The sequence below is a fragment of the Lepidochelys olivacea genome (assembly GCF_965140295.1).
Source record: "Lepidochelys olivacea isolate rLepOli2 genome assembly, chromosome: 3".
Taxonomy (NCBI): Eukaryota; Metazoa; Chordata; order Testudines; family Cheloniidae; genus Lepidochelys; species Lepidochelys olivacea.
The window spans coordinates 52,445,557-52,465,145 of record NC_140413.1 but is presented as its reverse complement, the minus strand read 5'-3'; the positions used below and the strand labels follow the sequence as shown (position 1 = coordinate 52,465,145).

The window sequence follows — 19,589 nt, the reverse complement described above, 5'->3', positions numbered from 1 at the left end:
TTTGAGAGACTAGTGAAACTGAAATTATGAAAGTATTAAAAGTATCTGAACAGTTAATTCACATACTGTCCTTCATTTCCAGACTTCATCCTGTTTACTGCCTATTGTATATTTTTGGTCCTTGAGCACAGCTCCTAGCTACCAGTTATTTCATTTAAATTAAAAGCAAGCTCTTCCTTGGTAGTGCCTTTGGGACGCTCATGCTGCAATACATTTGCTTCTTTCTTAAAAAAAATATAGATTAAGTAAATTCATATGAGATGTAACATATGCAGTTTCCTAAAGTACATTATTTTATCCATAAATGCTTCAGAAATCTTAACATTTTATTTGAGGATAGACAAAATAAATGGACTGAAATCACATTAAAGCATAGAAGGTTAGAGTGAGCTTTCACTCTTCTTTTTTTTTTTTTGAGGAATATGCATCTCAATTGGAGAGGAGAATTGGTTGTCTAAATAGAATCCCTGCTGTGATTTCTATTAAAAATAAAAATGGTTTTGTTTTGTTTAGTAACTGTATTCATATAGGACACTATATGGTGTGATCGTAACCTACTGTGTGCTGCCCAATGTGCTTCTGGATGTATCAGGTATGTCCACTGACAGTGGAATATCATTAGAGTTTGGTAGTAAAACTGATGGAGATTAGCAGGGAGTCAGTTAAACACAAACAATTGTGTTCATTTTTATTTTTTCCTCCCCAAACATGTATACAACCAGAAGATGCTGGGAAATAAGTTTCAGTTACTCAAAGTAATGTTTGTGAAGTTTCTCTTTGCTCTGCAGGAAGATCTTTTTTTTCCCCCACTGATGTTTTCTTTTTAAGAAACTGTGATTTTAGTTGATTGAAATAATTTAAACAAGATTTAACTGAACCCAGCCATTGGTATTCTCTATAATTACTTTTATTATCCTCTCTAGACACTAAAGTCACTTAGTTGTTAAGTATTCTGTGTACACATTAGAGTTTATTAACTCAAATCATCTACCAGTGGACTATGGTTTTTGTTGTTACATTGGCTGTCCAAAGAATTTTTGAAAGACCGATCATTGCTTTGGGTGGCTAATTACACAACATCTAACACTAAAGAAACTTCATTACAATCATCAATGCCTCCCTTTAATAGAAATGTGGGGCCCGTCTTGAGAAGCCCAGACCACCTACCAGGGGTGAAAGTAAGTCAAGTGACTTACTGGTACTCTGGGGCCAGCTCTGGCCCCCGGAAGGGGCGGGGCCTAGGGCAGAAGGGGTGGGGTTGAGGGGGTCAGAGCCAGCCACAGCCCACCCTGTAAGGTAAGTGCCCCCCCACGGGGTAGCAGCAGTAGCCCAGGACTCCAGGGACTATTTAAAGGGCCCGGGGCTCCCCTCTTCTACCGCCATGGCCCTTTAAATAGCCGCCAGAGCCCTGGGGAAGCGGCGGGGCTCCAGCGGCTATTTAAAGGACAAGGGCGGCAGAGGCAGCTGGAGCCCCGGCCCTTTAAATAGCCCCTGGAGCTCCCGCTAACCCAGGGCTCCGGGGGCTATTTAAAGGGCCCGCGGCTCCCCTGCTTCTACCGCTCCAGTCCTTTAAATAGCCGCCGGAGCCCTGGAGTAGCGGCAGCGGGGCTCCAGTGGCTATTTAAAGGGCCCGGCTGGTAGAAGCAGGGGAGCCCCAGGCCCTTTAAATAGCTGCCGGAGCCCTGCAGCCGCTACCCCAGGACTCCAGCAGCTTTACTGCTGGGATCCCCAGGCCCTTTAAATTGCCCCCTGGGGAAGCCGGGCTGCCTCAGTACGGTGCACCAGCTCTTGCTGGTATGCTGTACCAGGGCGTACCGTCTTACTTTCACCTCTGCCATCTACACTTTCTGTTGAATTCACTGGGAGTAGCTTGTGCTCAGCACCTTTGAGGTTTGGGCATTTAACATTCCATTAATATCTATGCATAGAAAAAGATCATGAAGCAAATCTATCCAGCTATTGGTACCTAGCTATTGCCCTTTCTATTTAAGCCTTGGATTGTCTGAGTTTTTAAAAATATTTTCCTGCTGTACTTGCAGGTTGTATCAATGTTTCATTTCACAGTAAAATTACATGTTGCATAAGAAAATTCTCCTCCCTTCAGTTCATCTTTCTTGGCTTGAGTTTATGCTTATTTATTCTTCAACATTTCCCCCCTTTCAACAGTTGAATAGCATCCACATTTTCTGTTCTCTTTACCAGTGCCATGCACAATAGTTCAGTTTGCATCTGGGAAGGTGTCCAGAAGGTTTTGATGGTGAATGTCAAAGGTTCATACTTATGAGTGAGGTTCAGGAGGATGTCCTTCCTCCCCCAGGTCTCTTATTTTTTACTAATGTGTAAATTGGTGCAACCTGGTATATTGTAATGACCCCAAAATGTTGCTAATAATTCTCCGTTGATGAATATTTGTGAAGATGATTATCTTTAGAACACCTATATTGTGCACATCCTGTAGAAGGATATGGTACATGCTATATGTCAAAATAGATCCATATAGTCTAAGGTCACAGGGGATCATTGGATCATCTACAATGACCTCTTGGACCAGGGACCGGCAACCTTTGGCACGCGGCCCATCAGGAAAATCCGCTGGCAGGCCAGGACAATTTGTTTACCTGCAGCATCCACAGGTTCAACCAATCGCAGCTCCCACTGGCTGTCGGAAGCAGTCCCTCAGTCCGCGCCAATTCCCGCAGCCTGCATGGGCCTGGAATGGCGAACCGCAGCCAGTGGGAGCTGCTATCAGCCGAACCTGCAGATGCTGCAGGTAAACAAACTGTCCCAGCATGCCAGCAGATTTCCCTGATGGGCTGCATGCCAAAGGTTGCCGATCTCTATCTTAGACCATTACATTTCACCCAGCCACCCCGTACTGAACCCAATAATTTGTGTTTGACTAAAGCATGTCTTCCAGAAAGGCATCTAGACTTGATCTGAAGTCCCCAAAAGATGGATAATCCCCACTTCCCTTGGTAGTTTGTTCCAGTGATTAATCACCTTCACTGTTACATATTTTGTTCATTATTTCCAATTTGAATTAGAGTTTGGCTTCAGCTTTCAGTCTCTGGATTTTGTTATGCTTTTCTCCACTAGATTTAGTACCTGTTAATTTAGTACCTGCTAGTCACCTCTCAATCTTCTTTAGAAAACATATGGCTCAGAGTTCAAGTTCTGGAAGTGATAGAATAAAGGACTCAAGGCATTGTCTCCAACGTCTCACCAAAATTCCCTTTATAGATCTGATTTTTCAAACTTTCCATCATATATGAGTGTTCAGGTGAAAAAGCACCAGTCCTGCTTTTTTCACAGAAGATGTTGAATACAGGAAATTGTAACATAGCAGAATACTGAACCAAGTGACAAGTTAAATCATTAAATGACTGATGTGCTGCAGTACTGAGTTATTCCTGTAATGTTCTGGTACTTGTCCCCAACTCTTATTTGACTCAACAAGCAGAATGGATAGAGCTATGACGGTGTGAAAGTATGCCTCACCTCACAGCCTGTGGGTGCAGCTGCTGTCTCAGTTTCCTCACTTAAGATGGTCTCCCTTGAGCCAGTTAGATGACTGACCCTCTGACCAAATAAAAAACACTTTCCTTTCCAGGGTAATGAAAAAGAAGACACCATTCTTTGCCTCCTCTTCCCAGGGTAAGTATTGTATGTGTGGTCTTCTCCGCTTGCCGCAAAGGAGTGAAGAGGGACTCTTCCAGTCCTTTGACATTCCCAGGCCACATCTTCCTTCCTTATTCATCCCCCCTGGTAGCAGGAATTTCCACGCCACCACTGGTGATGCACTAGCGGTGTCTGTATTCTTCTACCAGCCCTGGGACCCTAAAACTTGAAGCACCAGTTTACCGGAAACTGCCCTATGCTACTTCTCCCTTGGGAACTTCCTATATTTACCTGTCTCTTCCTAGACCTTCTTCTTGGTCCTTTCCCAGGAATCTGCAGCTCAGCCACTCTTAGGCTCAGCCATTTCTCTGGATCCTTTTCAACAGGGCACCACCTTACACAGACCTTTGTCAGAAGAGAGTCTCCCCAATAAGCAACTTCTCTCCCCCAGTGCCTCCTTAATCTGGAGAACAGTATCTGTCTTCCACATACTACATACCCTTTCTCAGCAGGTTTTTCTCTCAGCCTACAGTCCTTGTGTGATCTGGGATGAAACCAGTTACAGTTGAGAGCTAGAACCTCAACCCTTCTTACAGGTCCAGCTCACACTGTGACAAAAAATTGGTTGACAAGAAAAAAAAATATTGACCAAACAATCTTCCCCTCTCTAGAGGAATACAGGCCCAAATGCTCAAAGGTATTTGGGCTCTTAACAATCACTGATATCAATGGAAGTTACAAGCCTAAATACATTTGAGGAGATTGGCCATAGTATCTGTTAAGGGGATGCAATGACCAAGGGGAGAATTTTCTTGGGACAGTGGCTGAGTAGGGTCGGCATATAAAAACATGCACTGGCCCACACGCAGCCCCTGAGAGAGGGAGCATGGTTTGGGACAGGAGTGGGAGCAGCTCAAGAGTTCAGTTATTCTGGGTAGTGGAGCTCTACTCTTTGGGTTCCCTTTGGGAGGAATGATTGAAGACATGGTAGTGCTGTGCTGTCTACTTCAGTTATGGCATGTATGTTGATCAAAAGCACCTGCTGTCAGCTCTGTCTAAAGCTGAAGGGAAATTCATTATGATAAGCATTGAGATGTAGCCTCTATCTGTTTCCAAAAGTAAGTCATCTTTGAGTGCTTCTAGGGTACAGTATAATAAAGTATAACATGCTCAGTTACTATGGTGATGAGGAATAGAACATTTTCAGCCAGGGTTTCACTGGGCATTCTCTTTTTTTTTTTTTCATAGATTCATAGATATTTAGGTCAGAAGGGACCATTATGATCATCTAGTCTGACCTCCTGCACAATGCAGGCCACAGAATTTCACCCACCACTCCTAAAAAAGACCTCACACCTATATCTGTGCTATTGAAGTCCTCAAATTGTAGTTTGAAGACCTCAAGGAGCAGAGAATCCTCCAGCAAGTGACCCGTGCCCCATGCTACAGAGGAAGGCGAAAAACCTCCAGGGCCTTCCAATCTGCCCTGGAGGAAAATTCCTTCCCGACCCCAAATATGGCGATCATCTAAACCCTGAGCATATGGGCAAGATTCATCAGCCAGATACTACAGAAAATTCTTTCCCGGGTAACTTGGATCTTACCCCATCTAAAAACCCATCACAGTCCATTGGGCCTATTTACCATGAATATTTAATTACCAAAACCATGTTATCCCATCATACCATCTCCTCCATAAACTTATCGAGTTTAATCTTAAAGCAAGATAGATCTTTTGCCCCCACTACTTCCCTCGGAAGGCTATTCCAAAACTTCACTCCTCTGATGGTTAGAAACCTTCGTCTAATTTCTAATCTAAATTTCCTAGTGGCCAGTTTATATCCATTTGTTCTTGTGTCCACATTGGTACTGAGTTTAAATAATTCCTCTCCCTCTGATATATTTATAGAGAGCAATCATATCTCCCCTCAACCTTCTTTTAGTTAGGCTAAACAAGCCAAGCTCCCTGAGTCTCCTTTCATAAGACAAGTTTTCCATTCCTCGGATCATCCTAGTAGCCCTTCTCTGTACCTGTTCCAGTTTGAATTCATCCTTCTTAAACATGGGAGACCAGAACTGCACACAGTATTCCAGGTGAGGTCTCACCAGTGCCTTATATAACGGTACTAAAACCTCCTTATCCCTACTGGAAATACCTCTCCTGATGCATCCCAAGACGACATTAGCTTTTTTCACAGCCATATCACATTGGCAGCTCATAGTCATCCTATGATCAACCATTACTCCAAGGTCCTTTTCCTCCTCCGTTACTTCTAGTTGATGCGTCCCTAGCTTATAACTAAAATTCTTGTTATTAATCCCTAAATGCATGACCTTACACTTCTCACTATTAAATTTCATCCTATTCCTATTACTCCAGTTTACAAGGTCATCCAGATCCTCCTGTAGGGTATCCCTGTCCTTCTCTAAATTAGCAATACCTCCCAGCTTTGTATCATCTGCAAACTTTATTAGCACACTCCCACTTTTTGTGCCCAGGTCAGTAATAAAAAGATTAAATAAGATTGGTCCCAAAACTGATCCTTGAGGAACTCCACTGGTAACCTCCCTCCAACTTGACAGTTCACCTTTCAGTAGGACCCGTTGTAGTCTCCCCTTTAACCAATTCCCTATCCACCTTTCAATTTTCCTATTGATGCCCATCTTATCCAATTTAACTAATAATTCCCCATGTGGCACAGTATCAAACGCCTTACTAAAATCTAAGTAAATTAGATCCACTGCGTTTCCTTTATCTAAAAAATCTGTTACTCTCTCAAAGAAGGAGATCAGGTTGATTTGGCACGATCTACCTTTTGTAAAACCATGTTGTATTTTGTCCCATTTACCATTGACTTCAATGTCCTTAACTACCTTCTCCTTCAAAATTTTTTCCAAGACCTTGCATACTACAGATGTCAAACTAACAGGCCTATAATTACTTGGATCACTTTTTTTCCCTTTCTTAAAAATAGGAACTATGTTAGCAATTCTCCAATCATACGGTACAACCCCTGAGTTTACAGATTCATTAAAAATTCTTGCTAATGGGCTTGCAATTTGTTGTGCCAATTCTTTTAATATTCTTGGATGAAGATTATCTGGGCCCCCCGATTTAGTCCCATTAAGCTGTTTGAGTTTCGCTTCTACCTCAGATATGGTGATGTCTACCTCCATATCCTCATTCCCATTTATCATGCTACCATTATCCCTAAGATCCTCTTTAGTCTTATTAAAGACTGAGGCAAAGTATTTGTTTAGATATTGGGCCATGCCTAGATTATCCTTGACCTCCACTCCATCCTCAGTTTTTAGCGGTCCCACTTCTTCTTTCTTTGTTTTCTTCCTATTTATATGACTATAGAACCTTTTACTATTGGTTTTAATTCCCTTTGCAAGGTCCAACTCTACTTGACTTTTAGCCTGTCTCACTTTATCCCTACATATTCTGACCTCAATAAGGTAGCTTTCCTTACTGATCCCTCCCTTCTTCCACTCCCTATATGCTTTCTGCTTTTTCTTAATTACCTCTCTAAGATGCTTGCTCATCCAGCTTGGTCTACAACTCCTGCCTATGAATTTTTTCCCCTTTCTTGGGATGCAGGCTTCCGATAGCTTCTGCAGCTTTAATTTAAAATAATCTCAGGCCTCCTCTACCTTTAAACCCATAAATTCTTCAGTCCAATCCACTTCCCTAACTAATTTCCTTAATTTTTGAAAGTCAGCCCTTTTGAAATCAAAAGCCCTAGTTGCAGATTTATTTTTGTTAATCCTTCCATTCAGTTTGAACTGAATTAGCTCATGATCACTTGAGCCAAGATTATCCCCTACAACCATTTCCTCTATGAGGTCCTCATTACTCACCAAGACCAAATCTAAAATGGCATCCCCTCTAGTCGGTTCAGCAACTACTTGCTGAAGGAATCCATCAGCTATCGCATCTAGGAAAATCTGAGCCCTATTATTATTACTAGCACTCGTCCTCCAGTCTATATCTGGGAAGTTAAAGTCTCCCATGATCACACAGTTTCCATTAGTATTTACTTTATTAAAAACATTAAAAAGGGCTCTATCCATATCCAAATTAGATCCCGGCAGTCTATAGCACACCCCAAGCACTATCCCAGGGGAGGCTCTAATAGTTTTCTTCCCCAATTTAATTGTTGCCCAGACAGACTCAGTCATATCCATTTCATCGCTTCTTATTTCTTTACATTCTATCTCATCATTGATATACAGTGCTACTCCACCACCTTTACCTTTATTTCGGTCTTTCCTAAACAGCACATACCCTTCAATACCTGTAGCCCAGTCATGACTACTATTCCACCAGGTCTCTGTTATACCTATAATATCTGGTTTCACTTCCTGCACCAGTAACTCTAGTTCCTCCATTTTGTTACCTAAGCTCCTTGCATTAGTGTACAAACATCTTAATTTTTGCTGTTTGGCCTCACTCACATTCTGTACCCTATTAGGCACGGTTATTTTACTACCAGTATAACCTATTAGACTTGTATCTACACTGCCCTTCCTCCTACCTACAGCTGTATCCACTCTTACTTCATTTTCTTTCCACTCTATGCTAAATTCTGGCGTGGAGATTACCTGGACATCTCCCAACCATCTCCCCCAAATTCCTAGTTTAAAGCTCTCTTAATCAGTTGTGCCAGCCTCCATCCTAGAAGTCTATTTCCTTCCCTACTCAGATGAAGTCCATCCCGAGAGAACTGTCCTCTATCCATGAATGCCTCCCAATGGCCATACATCCCAAAGCCCTCCTTATAGCACCACTGCCTAAGCCATCTATTGATAGTCATAATCTTGTCACACCTTTGTTGCCCTTCTCTAGGAACAGGCAGAATCCCACTAAAGATCACCTGAGCCTCAATTTCCTTAAGCGTCCTCCCCAGCCTAGCATAGTCTCCCTTAATACTTTCCAGCGAGAATCTAGCCGTATCATTTGTTCCCACATGAAGGATAATTAGGGGATTCTTTCCCGCTCCCTTTAGAATCCTTTTCAACCTCAGGTCTACATCCCATATCTTAGCACCTGGAAGACAGCACACCCTCCTATTTTCTGGATCAGCTCTGGTTACAGGCCTATCTATTCTTCTCAGTAAAGAGTCCCCAATCACATAGACCTGCCTTTTCCTAGTGACGGTGCTATTCTCCAGTCTATCCCCTGTTCCCTCTGGCTGCAAGTTCTTTCCATTCCCATTCTCCCTTGTAATCCTTTTTAACCCATCCTGTATCCTCCTGGGGCTCATATTTGGTGTAATCTCCATTAACTCTTCCCCTTTTCCTATAGGACTAACCGCTCTTCTCTTCTTCCTTGCCCTATCACCTTCAGTGACTACCTGCTGAGCCCCTTCTTCATTTTCCAACTCTGCAAACCTATTCTGAAGCTCTATTTCTCCTTCACTAGCCCGTCTTTTCCTCTGCCTAGTTCTTTTAGTCACATGCTTCCACTGACCACTTTCCTCACCCAGTCTCCCCTCCTCTTATGCTAGAGGGAAAAAATAGTATTTCCTAAAGCAAATGGCCCAATGTTTTCACCTTACTGAAACAAATAGTTCCAGTGAAGCCAAAGAGCATAGGTGAGAGTTTAGCCCTATATCTGCAACCTCCATTTTACTGCAAAATATTTGTTCTGGCAGCTGTTTTCTATGTAATATAAATCAAGTGGGATCATAGAATCATAGAATATCAGGTTTGGAAGGGACCTCAGAAGGTCATCTAGTCCAACCCCCTGCTCGAAGCAGGACCAATTTCCAGTTAAATCATCCCAGCCAGGGCTTTGTCAAGCCTGACCTTAAAAACCTCTAAGGAAGGAGATTCCACCACCTCCCTAGGTAACGCATTCCAGTGTTTCACCACCCTCTTAGTGAAAAAGTTTTTCCTAATATCCAATCTAAACCTCCCCCACTGCAACTTGAGACCATTACTCCTCGTTCTGTCATCTGCTACCATTGAGAACAGTCTAGAGCCATCCTCTTTGGAACCTCCTTTCAGGTAGTTGGAAGCAGCTATCAAATCCCCCCTCATTCTACTCTTCTGCAGGCTTAACAATCCCAGCTCCCTCAGCCTCTCCTCATAAGTCATGTGTTCCAGACCCCTAATAATTTTTGTTGCCCTTCGCTGGACTCTCTCCAATTTATCCACATCCTTCTTGTAGTGTGGGGCCCAAAACTGGACACAGTACTCCAGATGAGGCCTCACCAATGTCGAATAGAGGGGAACGATCACGTCCCTCGATCTGCTCGCTATGCCCCTACTTATACATCCCAAAATGCCATTGGCCTTCTTGGCAACAAGGGCACACTGCTGACTCATATCCAGCTTCTCGTCCACTGTCACCCCTAGGTCCTTTTCCGCAGAACTGCTGCCTAGCCATTCGGTCCCTAGTCTGTAGCTGTGCATTGGGTTCTTCCGTCCTAAGTGCAGGACCCTAAACTTATCCTTATTGAACCTCATCAGATTTCTTTTGGCCCAATCCTCCAATTTGTCTAGGTCCTTCTGTATCCTATCCCTACCCTCCAGCGTATCTACCACTCCTCCCAGTTTAGTATCATCCGCAAATTTGCTGAGAGTGCAATCCACACCATCCTCCAGATCATTTATGAAGATATTGAACAAAACTGGCCCCAGGACCGACCCTTGGGGCACTCCACTTGATACCGGCTGCCAACTAGACATGGAGACATTGATCACTACCCGTTGAGCCCGACAATCTAGCCAACTTTCTACCCACCTTATAGTGCATTCATCCAGCCCATACTTCCTTAACTTGCTGACAAGAATACTGTGGGAGACCGTGTCAAAAGCTTTGCTAAAGTCAAGAAACAATACATCCACTGCTTTCCCTTCATCCACAGAACCAGTAATCTCATCATAGAAGGTGATTAGATTAGTCAGGCATGACCTTCCCTTGGTGAATCCATGCTGGCTGTTCCTGATCGCTTTCCTCTCATGCAAGTGCTTCAGGATTGATTCTTTGAGGACCTGCTCCATGATTTTTCCAGGGACTGAGGTGAGGCTGACTGGCCTGTAGTTCCCAGGATCCTCCTTCTTCCCTTTTTTAAAGATTTGCACTACATTAGCCTTTTTCCAGTCATCCGGGACTTCCCCCGTTCGCCATGAGTTTTCAAAGATAATGGCCAATGGCTCTGCAATCACAGCCGCCAATTCCTTCAGCACTCTCGGATGCAACTCGTCCGGCCCCATGGACTTGTGCACGTCCAGCTATTCTAAATAGTCCCTAACCACCTCTATCTCCACAGAGGGCTGGCCATCTCTTCCCCATTTTGTGATGCCCAGCGCAGCAGTCTGGGAGCTGACCTTGTTAGTGAAGACAGAGGCAAAAAAAGCATTGAGTACATTAGCTTTTTCCACATCCTCTGTCACTAGGTTGCCTCCCTCATTCAGTAAGGGGCCCACACTTCCCTTGGCTTTCTTCTTGTTGCCAACATACCTGAAGAAACCCTTCTTGTTACTCTTAACATCTCTGGCTAGTTGGAGCTCCAGGTGCGATTTGGCCCTCCTGATATCATTCCTACATGCCCGAGCAATATTTTTATACTCTTCCCTGGTCATATGTCCAACCTTCCACTTCTTGTAAACTTCTTTTTTATGTTTAAGATCCGCTAGGATTTCACCATTAAGCCAAGCTGGTCGCCTGCCATATTTACTATTCTTTCGACTCATTGGGATATTAGGTTGCTCCTTGTAGGTTTCGTTGCATCACATACACACATTTGATGACTATTATGTGTATGTTAGTAAGTGTTTCAGTGAATGCTACAGACAGTGGGAGCACAAGATAACAAGCAGATGGTTGTGAATCACATGATGGGGGTTCATCATGGAACAGGTGAGGCCAGTGAGGTCCATCAGCAATTTGTTCTTGGCCCTACACTATTTATCATTTTATCAGTGACCTGGAAGAAAACATAAAATCATCACTGATAAAGTTTGCAGATGACAGAAAAATCAGGGGAATGATAAATAATGAAGAGGTCAGGTCGCTGATTCAGAGCAATTTCGATCACTTGGTGGACTGGGCACAAACAGTAGGCGTACATCTAGGAACAAAAAATGTAGGCCATACTTATGGGATGGGAGACTCTATCCTGGGAGGGAATGACTCTGTAGAAGATGTGGGAGTCATGGTGGAGAGTCAGCTGACTGGGAGCTCCCAGTGTGAAACTGTGTCCCAAAGAGCTAAGGCGTTGAGAAATGCATAAACAGGGGACTCTCGAGTAAGGTTCAAGTGGTTATTTTAACATGTATTTGGCACTGGTATAACTACTTCTTGAATACTCTGTCCAGTTCCGGTGTCCATAATTCAAGAAGAATGTTGATAAATTGGAGTAGGTTAAGAGAACCACCATGAAGAATGATTACTTTTAGAATGCATGGCTTATAGTAATAGACTGAGGGAGCTCAATGTGTTTAATTTAACAAAGAAAAGGGCAAGGGTGACTTCATTACAATCTGTAAGTATCTACTTGGGGAACAAATACTTAATAAGGGGGTTTTAAATCTAGCAGAGAAAGATATAATACGATCCAGTAGCTGGGAGTTGAAGCTAGACAAATTCAGACTGGAAATAAGAAGTATATTTTGAACGGTGAGAGTAATTAAACATTGGAACAATTTATCCATCACTGACAATTGTTTTTTCCAAAAGATATGCTCTGATAATTATTTTTGGGAAGTTTTATGGCCTGTATTGCAGAGTAAGTCAGATTAGATTATTACAATGGTCCAAGGATCTGGCCTTGGAATCTTGGATGGGCAATGATCTCAGTACACCCACTGTCTAACTTTTTTGTTTCATTTAGGTGCATTTTGTGAGGAGCCCCTTGAGCCTTGTACTTCTCAACCATGCCTGAATGGGGGGATATGCCAGAATAATGAGCATGAATATGTTTGTGAATGTCTGGCTGGATTTCTTGGCCATGACTGTGAAAAAGATGTCAATGAATGTTCTTCAAGGCCATGTCAGAATGGAGCTACATGCATTGATATGCCAAATGTAAGTCTAAATGTCATACAAATACACTAGTCCATAAAGTCAAAACATTTAAACTCTAATAATATGACTGTTTAAATACATTTTTCATACTGTATAAGAATAATTCATAAAATATTTTCTATGTATATGGTGCTTATAAAACAGAAACATTCCTAGTTAAAAAAGAACGCCATCACTTGTACTTTTCCTATGTTTCCTATCACTTGTTTAGAGTTTAGTTAAGGAATAAACAAAATAGTTTAATTTCATTTTAATCCCTGCAAAACAAAAAATGTCTATATAAAACATACTACATTTCATATTGTTTTCTTTGTGAGTGTGGTGTTGTTGATTTTTGGTTTTGTTTGTAATTCTTTTTTAAAAGCTGTCTTTCAAACTGTAGTATAAATTTAGGAAGAGCAGGAAAATATTTGATATAGGAGCATATCTTGATTGGCATTATCTCAAATCTCTATGTTCTTGTTCTCTCATTAGTGTACTCATGTGAAGATTAACAATAATTTAGGAGTCAAGATATGCAAAGAAAAGTGTTAGAGCTTGTTAATCATTGTAATTGTATATTGAATGTCTGTGGTACACACACACACACATATACATATGTAGCTGAATAAATATCTCATACCTATTTGTCTAAATATCCTGTACTTTTAGGGTTTGAGTCTTATATGAAATGTATAAGCACATACTTGTGCATTCTGTACAATCAATTATTTATGAGGTGCAATGCAGTAGTTTATTTTATATGTGTATGCAATTATATGTTCATATGCACAGAATCATAGAATCATAGGACTGGAAGGGACCTCGAGAGATCATCTAGTCCAGTCCCCTGCACTCATGGCAGGACTAAGTATTATCTAGACACTTCTGGCAGATGTTTGTCTAACCTGCTTTTAAAAATCTCCAATGATGGAGATTCCACAATCTCCCTAGGCAATTTATTCCAGTACTTAATCAACCTGACAGGAATATTTTCCTAATGTCAAACCTAAACCTCCCTTGCTGAAATTTAAGGCCATTGCGTATTGTCCTATCCTCAGAGGTTAAGAATAACATTTGTTTCCCAACCTCCTTGTAACAACCTTCTATGTACTTGAAAACTGTTATCATCCTCCCCACCCCGCCCCAGTCTTCTCTTTTCCAGACTAAACAAAACCTTTTTTTTTTTCAATCTTCCCTCATAGGTCATGTTTTCTAGACCTTTAACCATTTTTTGTTACTCTTCTGTGAACTCGCTCCATTTTGTCCACATCCTTTCTTAAATGTGGTTCCCAGAACTGGACATAATACTCCAGTTGAGGCCTAATCTGATCCCTTACCACAATACTCTTTCCTAGGCAGTCATTTCCCATGTTGTATGCGTGCAACTGATTGTTCCTTCCTAAATGGAGTACATTGCATTTGTCCTTCTTGAATTTAATCCCATTTACTTCAGACCATTTCTCCAGTTTGTCCAGATCATTTTGAATTTTAATCCTATCCTCCAAAGCACTTGCAAGTATCCGTCCCAGCTTGGTATCATCCGCAAAAGATTAAGATCAGAATAAAGCTCTGTGCTGATGCTCCTATAACTGACTGTGAAGAAACAATTTTGCAAACACTGCCTACTCCCCTAGAAGAAACCAAAATCAAAACAAATGTAAATAATACCCTATTAGAAATATAAAGGTCAGAATGTCAATATCAATACATTGTTTACTATAAAATGTCTTTTTCTCCCTACTGGGTAAATAGTAGATTACATTAATTGACAGCTGTCTTTCAAACCCACTGTACTTGGTTCATGATGAGAGAAAGAAAAAATGTCAAGTATCAGAGGGGCAGCCGTGTTAGTCTGTATCCACAAAAACAACGAGGAGTCCAGTGGCACCTTAAAGACTAACAGATTTATTTGGGCATAAGCTTTCGTGGGTAAAATAAAGTGGGGTTTTTACCCACGAAAGCTTATGCCCAAATAAATCCGTTAGTCTTTAAGAAAAAAAAGGTATAAGCTATTTCCTTTCATGAATTAGATATTGTGACATAGTTCCTCCTCTACCTTGGTGGGTCTCGCGCTTATTGGCGGATATGCTCGCCTTGGAGTTTCACGGCAGCCCTCAGTTTGGCCGTTATCATGAACCCACAGTCCAGGTCAACTCCTCCTGTGTCTGACCAGGAGTTGGGAGGATCTGGGGGGAACCCGGGCCCGCCCTCTACTCCGGGTTCCAGCCCAGGGCCGTGTGGAATGCAGCTGTCTAGAGTGCCTCCTGGAACAGCTGTGCAACAGCTACAACTCCCTGGGCTACTTCCCCATGGCCTCCTCCCAGCATCTTCTTTATCCTCACCATAGGTCCTTCCTCCTGGTTTCTGATAATGCTTGTACTCCTCAGTCCTCTAACAGTATGCGTTCTCACTCTCAGCTCCTAGCGCCTCTTGCTCCCAGTTCCTTACATGCACACCACGAACTGAACTGAGCTCCTTTTTAAACCCAGGTGCCCTGATTAGCCTACCTTAATTGATTCTAGCAGCTTCTTGATTAGCTGCAGGTGTTCTAATCAGCCTGTCCATCTTAATTATCTCCAGAAGGTTCCTGATTGTTCTGGACCCTTCCCTGTTAGGGAGCCGGAATCGTTCTTCACTCGCTCCTGAGCTATTTGCTTTCCTTTCTTTCCTAAAGCCCCCCGGCCCGGATTTTTCACACTTTTCCTTTTGCTTAGTTTCCCCCCCCGCGTTTGGGCCGGACGCTTTGTTTTTTTTGGTTTTGTTTTTTTTCGTTCTTTTGAGCTGCGTCAGTGTGCTGGCCAGTCGCCAGCACCCCCCCCCCCCCCCCCGATGCCTGCTTTTGGACTTTGCTCCTTGCTTACTTGAAACCCCCGGAGGAGGGGGGGAGGACTGCCAACCTGCTGTCCGGAGAGGGGAGTGGACCCCCCCAGACCCAGCTGTTTTGCTTTTTGCCTGGACTTTTTCCGAGAGCCTTGGGACAGAGCCAACAGCTGTAGCAGACGCCAGAGGCCGGAGAACTCCCGGGCAGCTATGAATCATCGTGGAGAGAGGCCGTAAGACTGAGGGATTTCTTTTGAATTTCTACCCTCGGGGGGGGGAGTTGACTGCATTTCAGCTGCGCCTGCGGCGGCACAGGGGTGTAGCAGGGAGCTACCCCCAGGTCCATCCGAGCCCCCAACCCCCCCCCACCACTATTACAACTATCACGGCCCCCGCTGCTTCGTCCCTGCTGGCAATCTGCCATCTGCCTTTGGATCCAGCTGTTTGCTTTGGACTTTGCCTTTTGGACCAGGCATAACAACCAACCAAGCGAGACTCTTTGGACACTTGTGGTGGGTTGTCCTCCCCCCCCCCCCCCCGGATTGTTTACCCCATAGCCTACCCCTACTACCGGACCCCGATTTTTGCCCCCCCCCCCCTCCCAGTGTTTCCCTGTCTCTCCCTGCTTACAATGGCAGAGAAGGAGGGACGCAAGGCCCCTCCACCGAAATTGGTTGCCCCTTCCCCATCTACCCTCCTGCCCACCCCTCAAGATTTCCCCACCGCCTCCATTGTTAGAACCCCTGCCACCGCCCCCGCTGGGGCATCGGCAGTGGGAGGCACCGGGGCGATTACTACTGCTGCTCTGGTTCCTGCCCCACTAGATTCTAGGAACCCCCCCCCAGTTAGACGGAAAAATCGAAGCGGGCCAAAAGGGAAGGGCCCCGCTAATGCCGCTGGACCCTCCGTGGCAGAGGCCGCCCCCACCACAGTGGCCTCGTCATCGATCGCGGCACCCCTCCCAGCTGTTCCCTCCACCAGCTCTGCGACCATCCCTCCCCCGGCCCCCAGGACGTATGCCCGGGTGGCGACAGGCCCCCCCTCACCTGCCGCCTCCTCATCTCGCCCTCCCACTGCCTCCGCTGCCATTACTAGTAGTCGGGGCCCTCTTCCCGCCCTGACCAGGAAGCACGGTGTCCGTTGCCTCCTAGTACCCGCCTCGCCCCACGTGGAGGCATACGTGCAGGTGTTGGCGAAAGTGGTAGGACCCATGGCCATTGTGGCGGCCTCCAAGATGTATGGGAAGGTCGTTCTCTTTCTGGCCTCGGAGACTGCCGCCCAGGAGGCGGTGGAGAAGGGCCTAGTGGTGGGGGGGGTGTTTCTCCCCCTGGAACCGCTAGAAGATCTGGGCGTTCGCTTCGTCCTCACCTCCGTTCCTCCCTTTTTACCTAATGTTGCCCTGTTACCTGCTCTTTCTGCCCTGGGGAAGCTTGTTTCTGTTATTAGCCCTCTCCCGTTAGGCTGCAAGGACCCCGCCCTCCGTCACGTCCTATCGTTCCGCCGGCAAGTGCAGATTTTACTGCCGGCGGGGGTGCGTGACGGAGAGGCGCTCGAGGGGTCCTTCCTAGTTCCCTACCAGGGAGCCCGCTATAGGGTCTTTTATTCCACCGGAGAGGCCCGGTGCTACCTCTGCCGCTCGGCAGGGCATGTCCGCAGGGACTGCCCTTTGGCCCGGGGGAGAGGGGCACCTGAGACCCCCGAGACCCGGCGGGATATCGGCCCTGTTGTTGCCGACACCCCTGGCCACCCGGCACCCGACACCACCCCCCCTCCCACCCGATCCACCGCTGCCCCCGTCCGGGCCCAAGAGGCACCCCTCCAACAACGCCCGGGCGACCACGGGAGTCCCACTCTTGCCGTAACCACCTCGGCAGAGCCTATGGAGGGGGGTGTGGCAAAGCTTTTACCGGGTGCAGGAGAGGGCTCGCCCCAAGGAGAACCCCCCGCCCCTAATGCTGCCTTACCGCTACCCCCCCAAACCCCTGAACCTCTGCCTCCGCGCCCCGCTCCGTCCCCTGCTACTCCACCCCCGGACGATGCCATGGAGGGCTGGACTGTAGTCCAGGGGAAGCGAGGCAAGCGGAGGGCTCGAGCTCCGCTGCATTCATCTGACGCGGAAGCCCCCCGGAAGACCAGGAAGGGAGGTACCGACCCTGAGCCTCCCGCCTCGGCCACGAGTGAGATCCATTCGCTGGTGTCGGGAGGTGAAGATAGACCAGCATTGGAGGGTGGAATCCCCCCTCCGCGGGGGACCCTCCCCTCCGAAGCCCCGGGGGAAGCCCCTTCTAACCAGATACCACCTGAACTCCCAACGAACCCCGACGTGACCGCCGAGGCGGGCCCTAGCGGAGAGGCCCCTGGGGTGGTGGGAGTCGGCCTCTCCTCTGTGTACGCAGAGATTGAAGCCCTGGATTTGACCCCGGTCACCCAGGGAGGGGATGATTTACTGCCGGCCGGCCTCGATTTGGGCAATCTCACCCCAGGCCCCCTCTCCCCATGCCCTTTCCCCCTGACTGCCTTTCCGGGTGAGCACCCCACGGAAAGTGGTTTACCGCCTGGGGCCATGGCTGCCACGACCACCCCGGAGCCAGTACCTAGCATTCCTCGGAGCCCCCTCCCTTGCCCCTTCACCCCCGACCCTGCTCGGGAGGCGCCTTCTTTTCGCTGTGCGCCTCCTGAAGCCCAGGGCCTTACCTCTGCCCCTGCCCCCACCCCTATTCCGGTTCAGTCTCCCTCCTCCTGCAAGGCTACCGCCGCCCCTGGGGTTATTTCTTTTCCGCCTTTTGCAGATTCCCCCCAGGGAGCAGTCTTTATGTTTTCTAGTTGCGACTCCCCAGGAGTTGCACCTTTCCCCCTGCCATCCCCGTCCGCCCCAAGGCACGAGATGGAGTTAGTAACCCCAGCCTGTCAGACACCCCGTCGGCGGTCCGCACCCTGCCTACCCGCCTTAGCGGACCACGAAGCTGCATCAAAAGCCCCACCAGGGACTGCTCTGGGAGTTGTAACCCTACCCCCCCATGAGCTGCAGCATGCATTACGGGAGTTCTTGAAACGATGCCGTGGTGCCCGCGATAGGGCACAGCTGGCTCTCCAGCAATGGGGGGACTTTGATCGACTCCTTCGGGCCGCGAGAGCCCTTATGAGGGAGGGTAGAGGGCAAGGGAAGGGCGGTGCCGTGGCCTACGAGCGGGCCCGCAGCTTCCGGAAAGAGTTACTTACTCACGGGATGGGACACGGGTTGCTACGCGACCCGCCGGGGGCCATGAGTACCCCCACCCCTGAGAACTCCCCACCCCCCCAGCCCTCCGCATGACACCTCTCATCATTGTAACCCTGAACACCAGGGGCTGTAGGATGGCTCTCCGCAGGTCCCAGGTGCTCTCCTACCTTCGGGAGGGGAGGTACTCTGTGGTTTTCCTGCAGGAGACCCACACGGACCCAACCGCCGAGGATAGGTGGCGGCTGGAATGGGGGGACGGGGTATACTTTAGCCACTGCACGGCTTGGCAAGCTGGAGTGGCGACCCTGTTCTCCCCCACCCTGCGGCCCGAGGTGCTCGGAGTCACTGAGGCCGTGCCGGGCCACTTGTTGCACCTCCGAGTTCGTTTGGAGGGGCTCGTGGTCAATTTTGTTAATATCTATGCCCCGCAAGTGAGCTCACAGCGGCCGCAATTTTACCAGCAGGTGTCCGAATTTCTCGACACCCTGGATTCACACGAGTGCCTGATCCTGGGAGGGGACTTTAACACCACCCTCGAGGAACGGGACCGCTCGGGGGCCGAGCCGAGCCCGGCCGCCGCGACCATTCTTCGAGACATAGTCGACTATCACTCCCTAGTGGACGTCTGGCGTGACCATCACCCAGATGATACTTCCACGTTTACCTTCGTTCGGGTGGAGGCCCGTCGGTCGCACCGCTCTCGGTTAGACCGTATTTATCTATCCCGTCTCCATCTTTCACAGGCCCACTCCTCCACCATTCGGCCGGCCCCTTTTTCCGACCATCATTTGGTTGCCGTCACGGTCTCCCTCCGTGCAGAGGGACCGGGGCCGGCTTACTGGCATTTTAACAACAGCCTGTTGGAGGACGAGAGCTTTGTGATGTCCTTCCGGGAGTTTTGGCTGGCCT

General features: G+C 46.8%; 1 protein-coding gene across 1 annotated transcript in view; it reads left to right on the top strand.

Annotated features, from left to right (window-relative positions):
- The window catches only part of EYS (eyes shut homolog), a 1,492,075-nt gene that overhangs the window by 83,821 nt on the left and 1,388,665 nt on the right, over positions 1-19,589 (top strand). The window contains exon 2 of the mRNA XM_084624916.1: positions 12,465-12,658. Within this exon, the coding sequence (XP_084481042.1) occupies positions 12,650-12,658 (9 nt within the window). The 5' untranslated portion in view covers positions 12,465-12,649. The remainder of the gene's footprint in view (positions 1-12,464; positions 12,659-19,589) is intronic.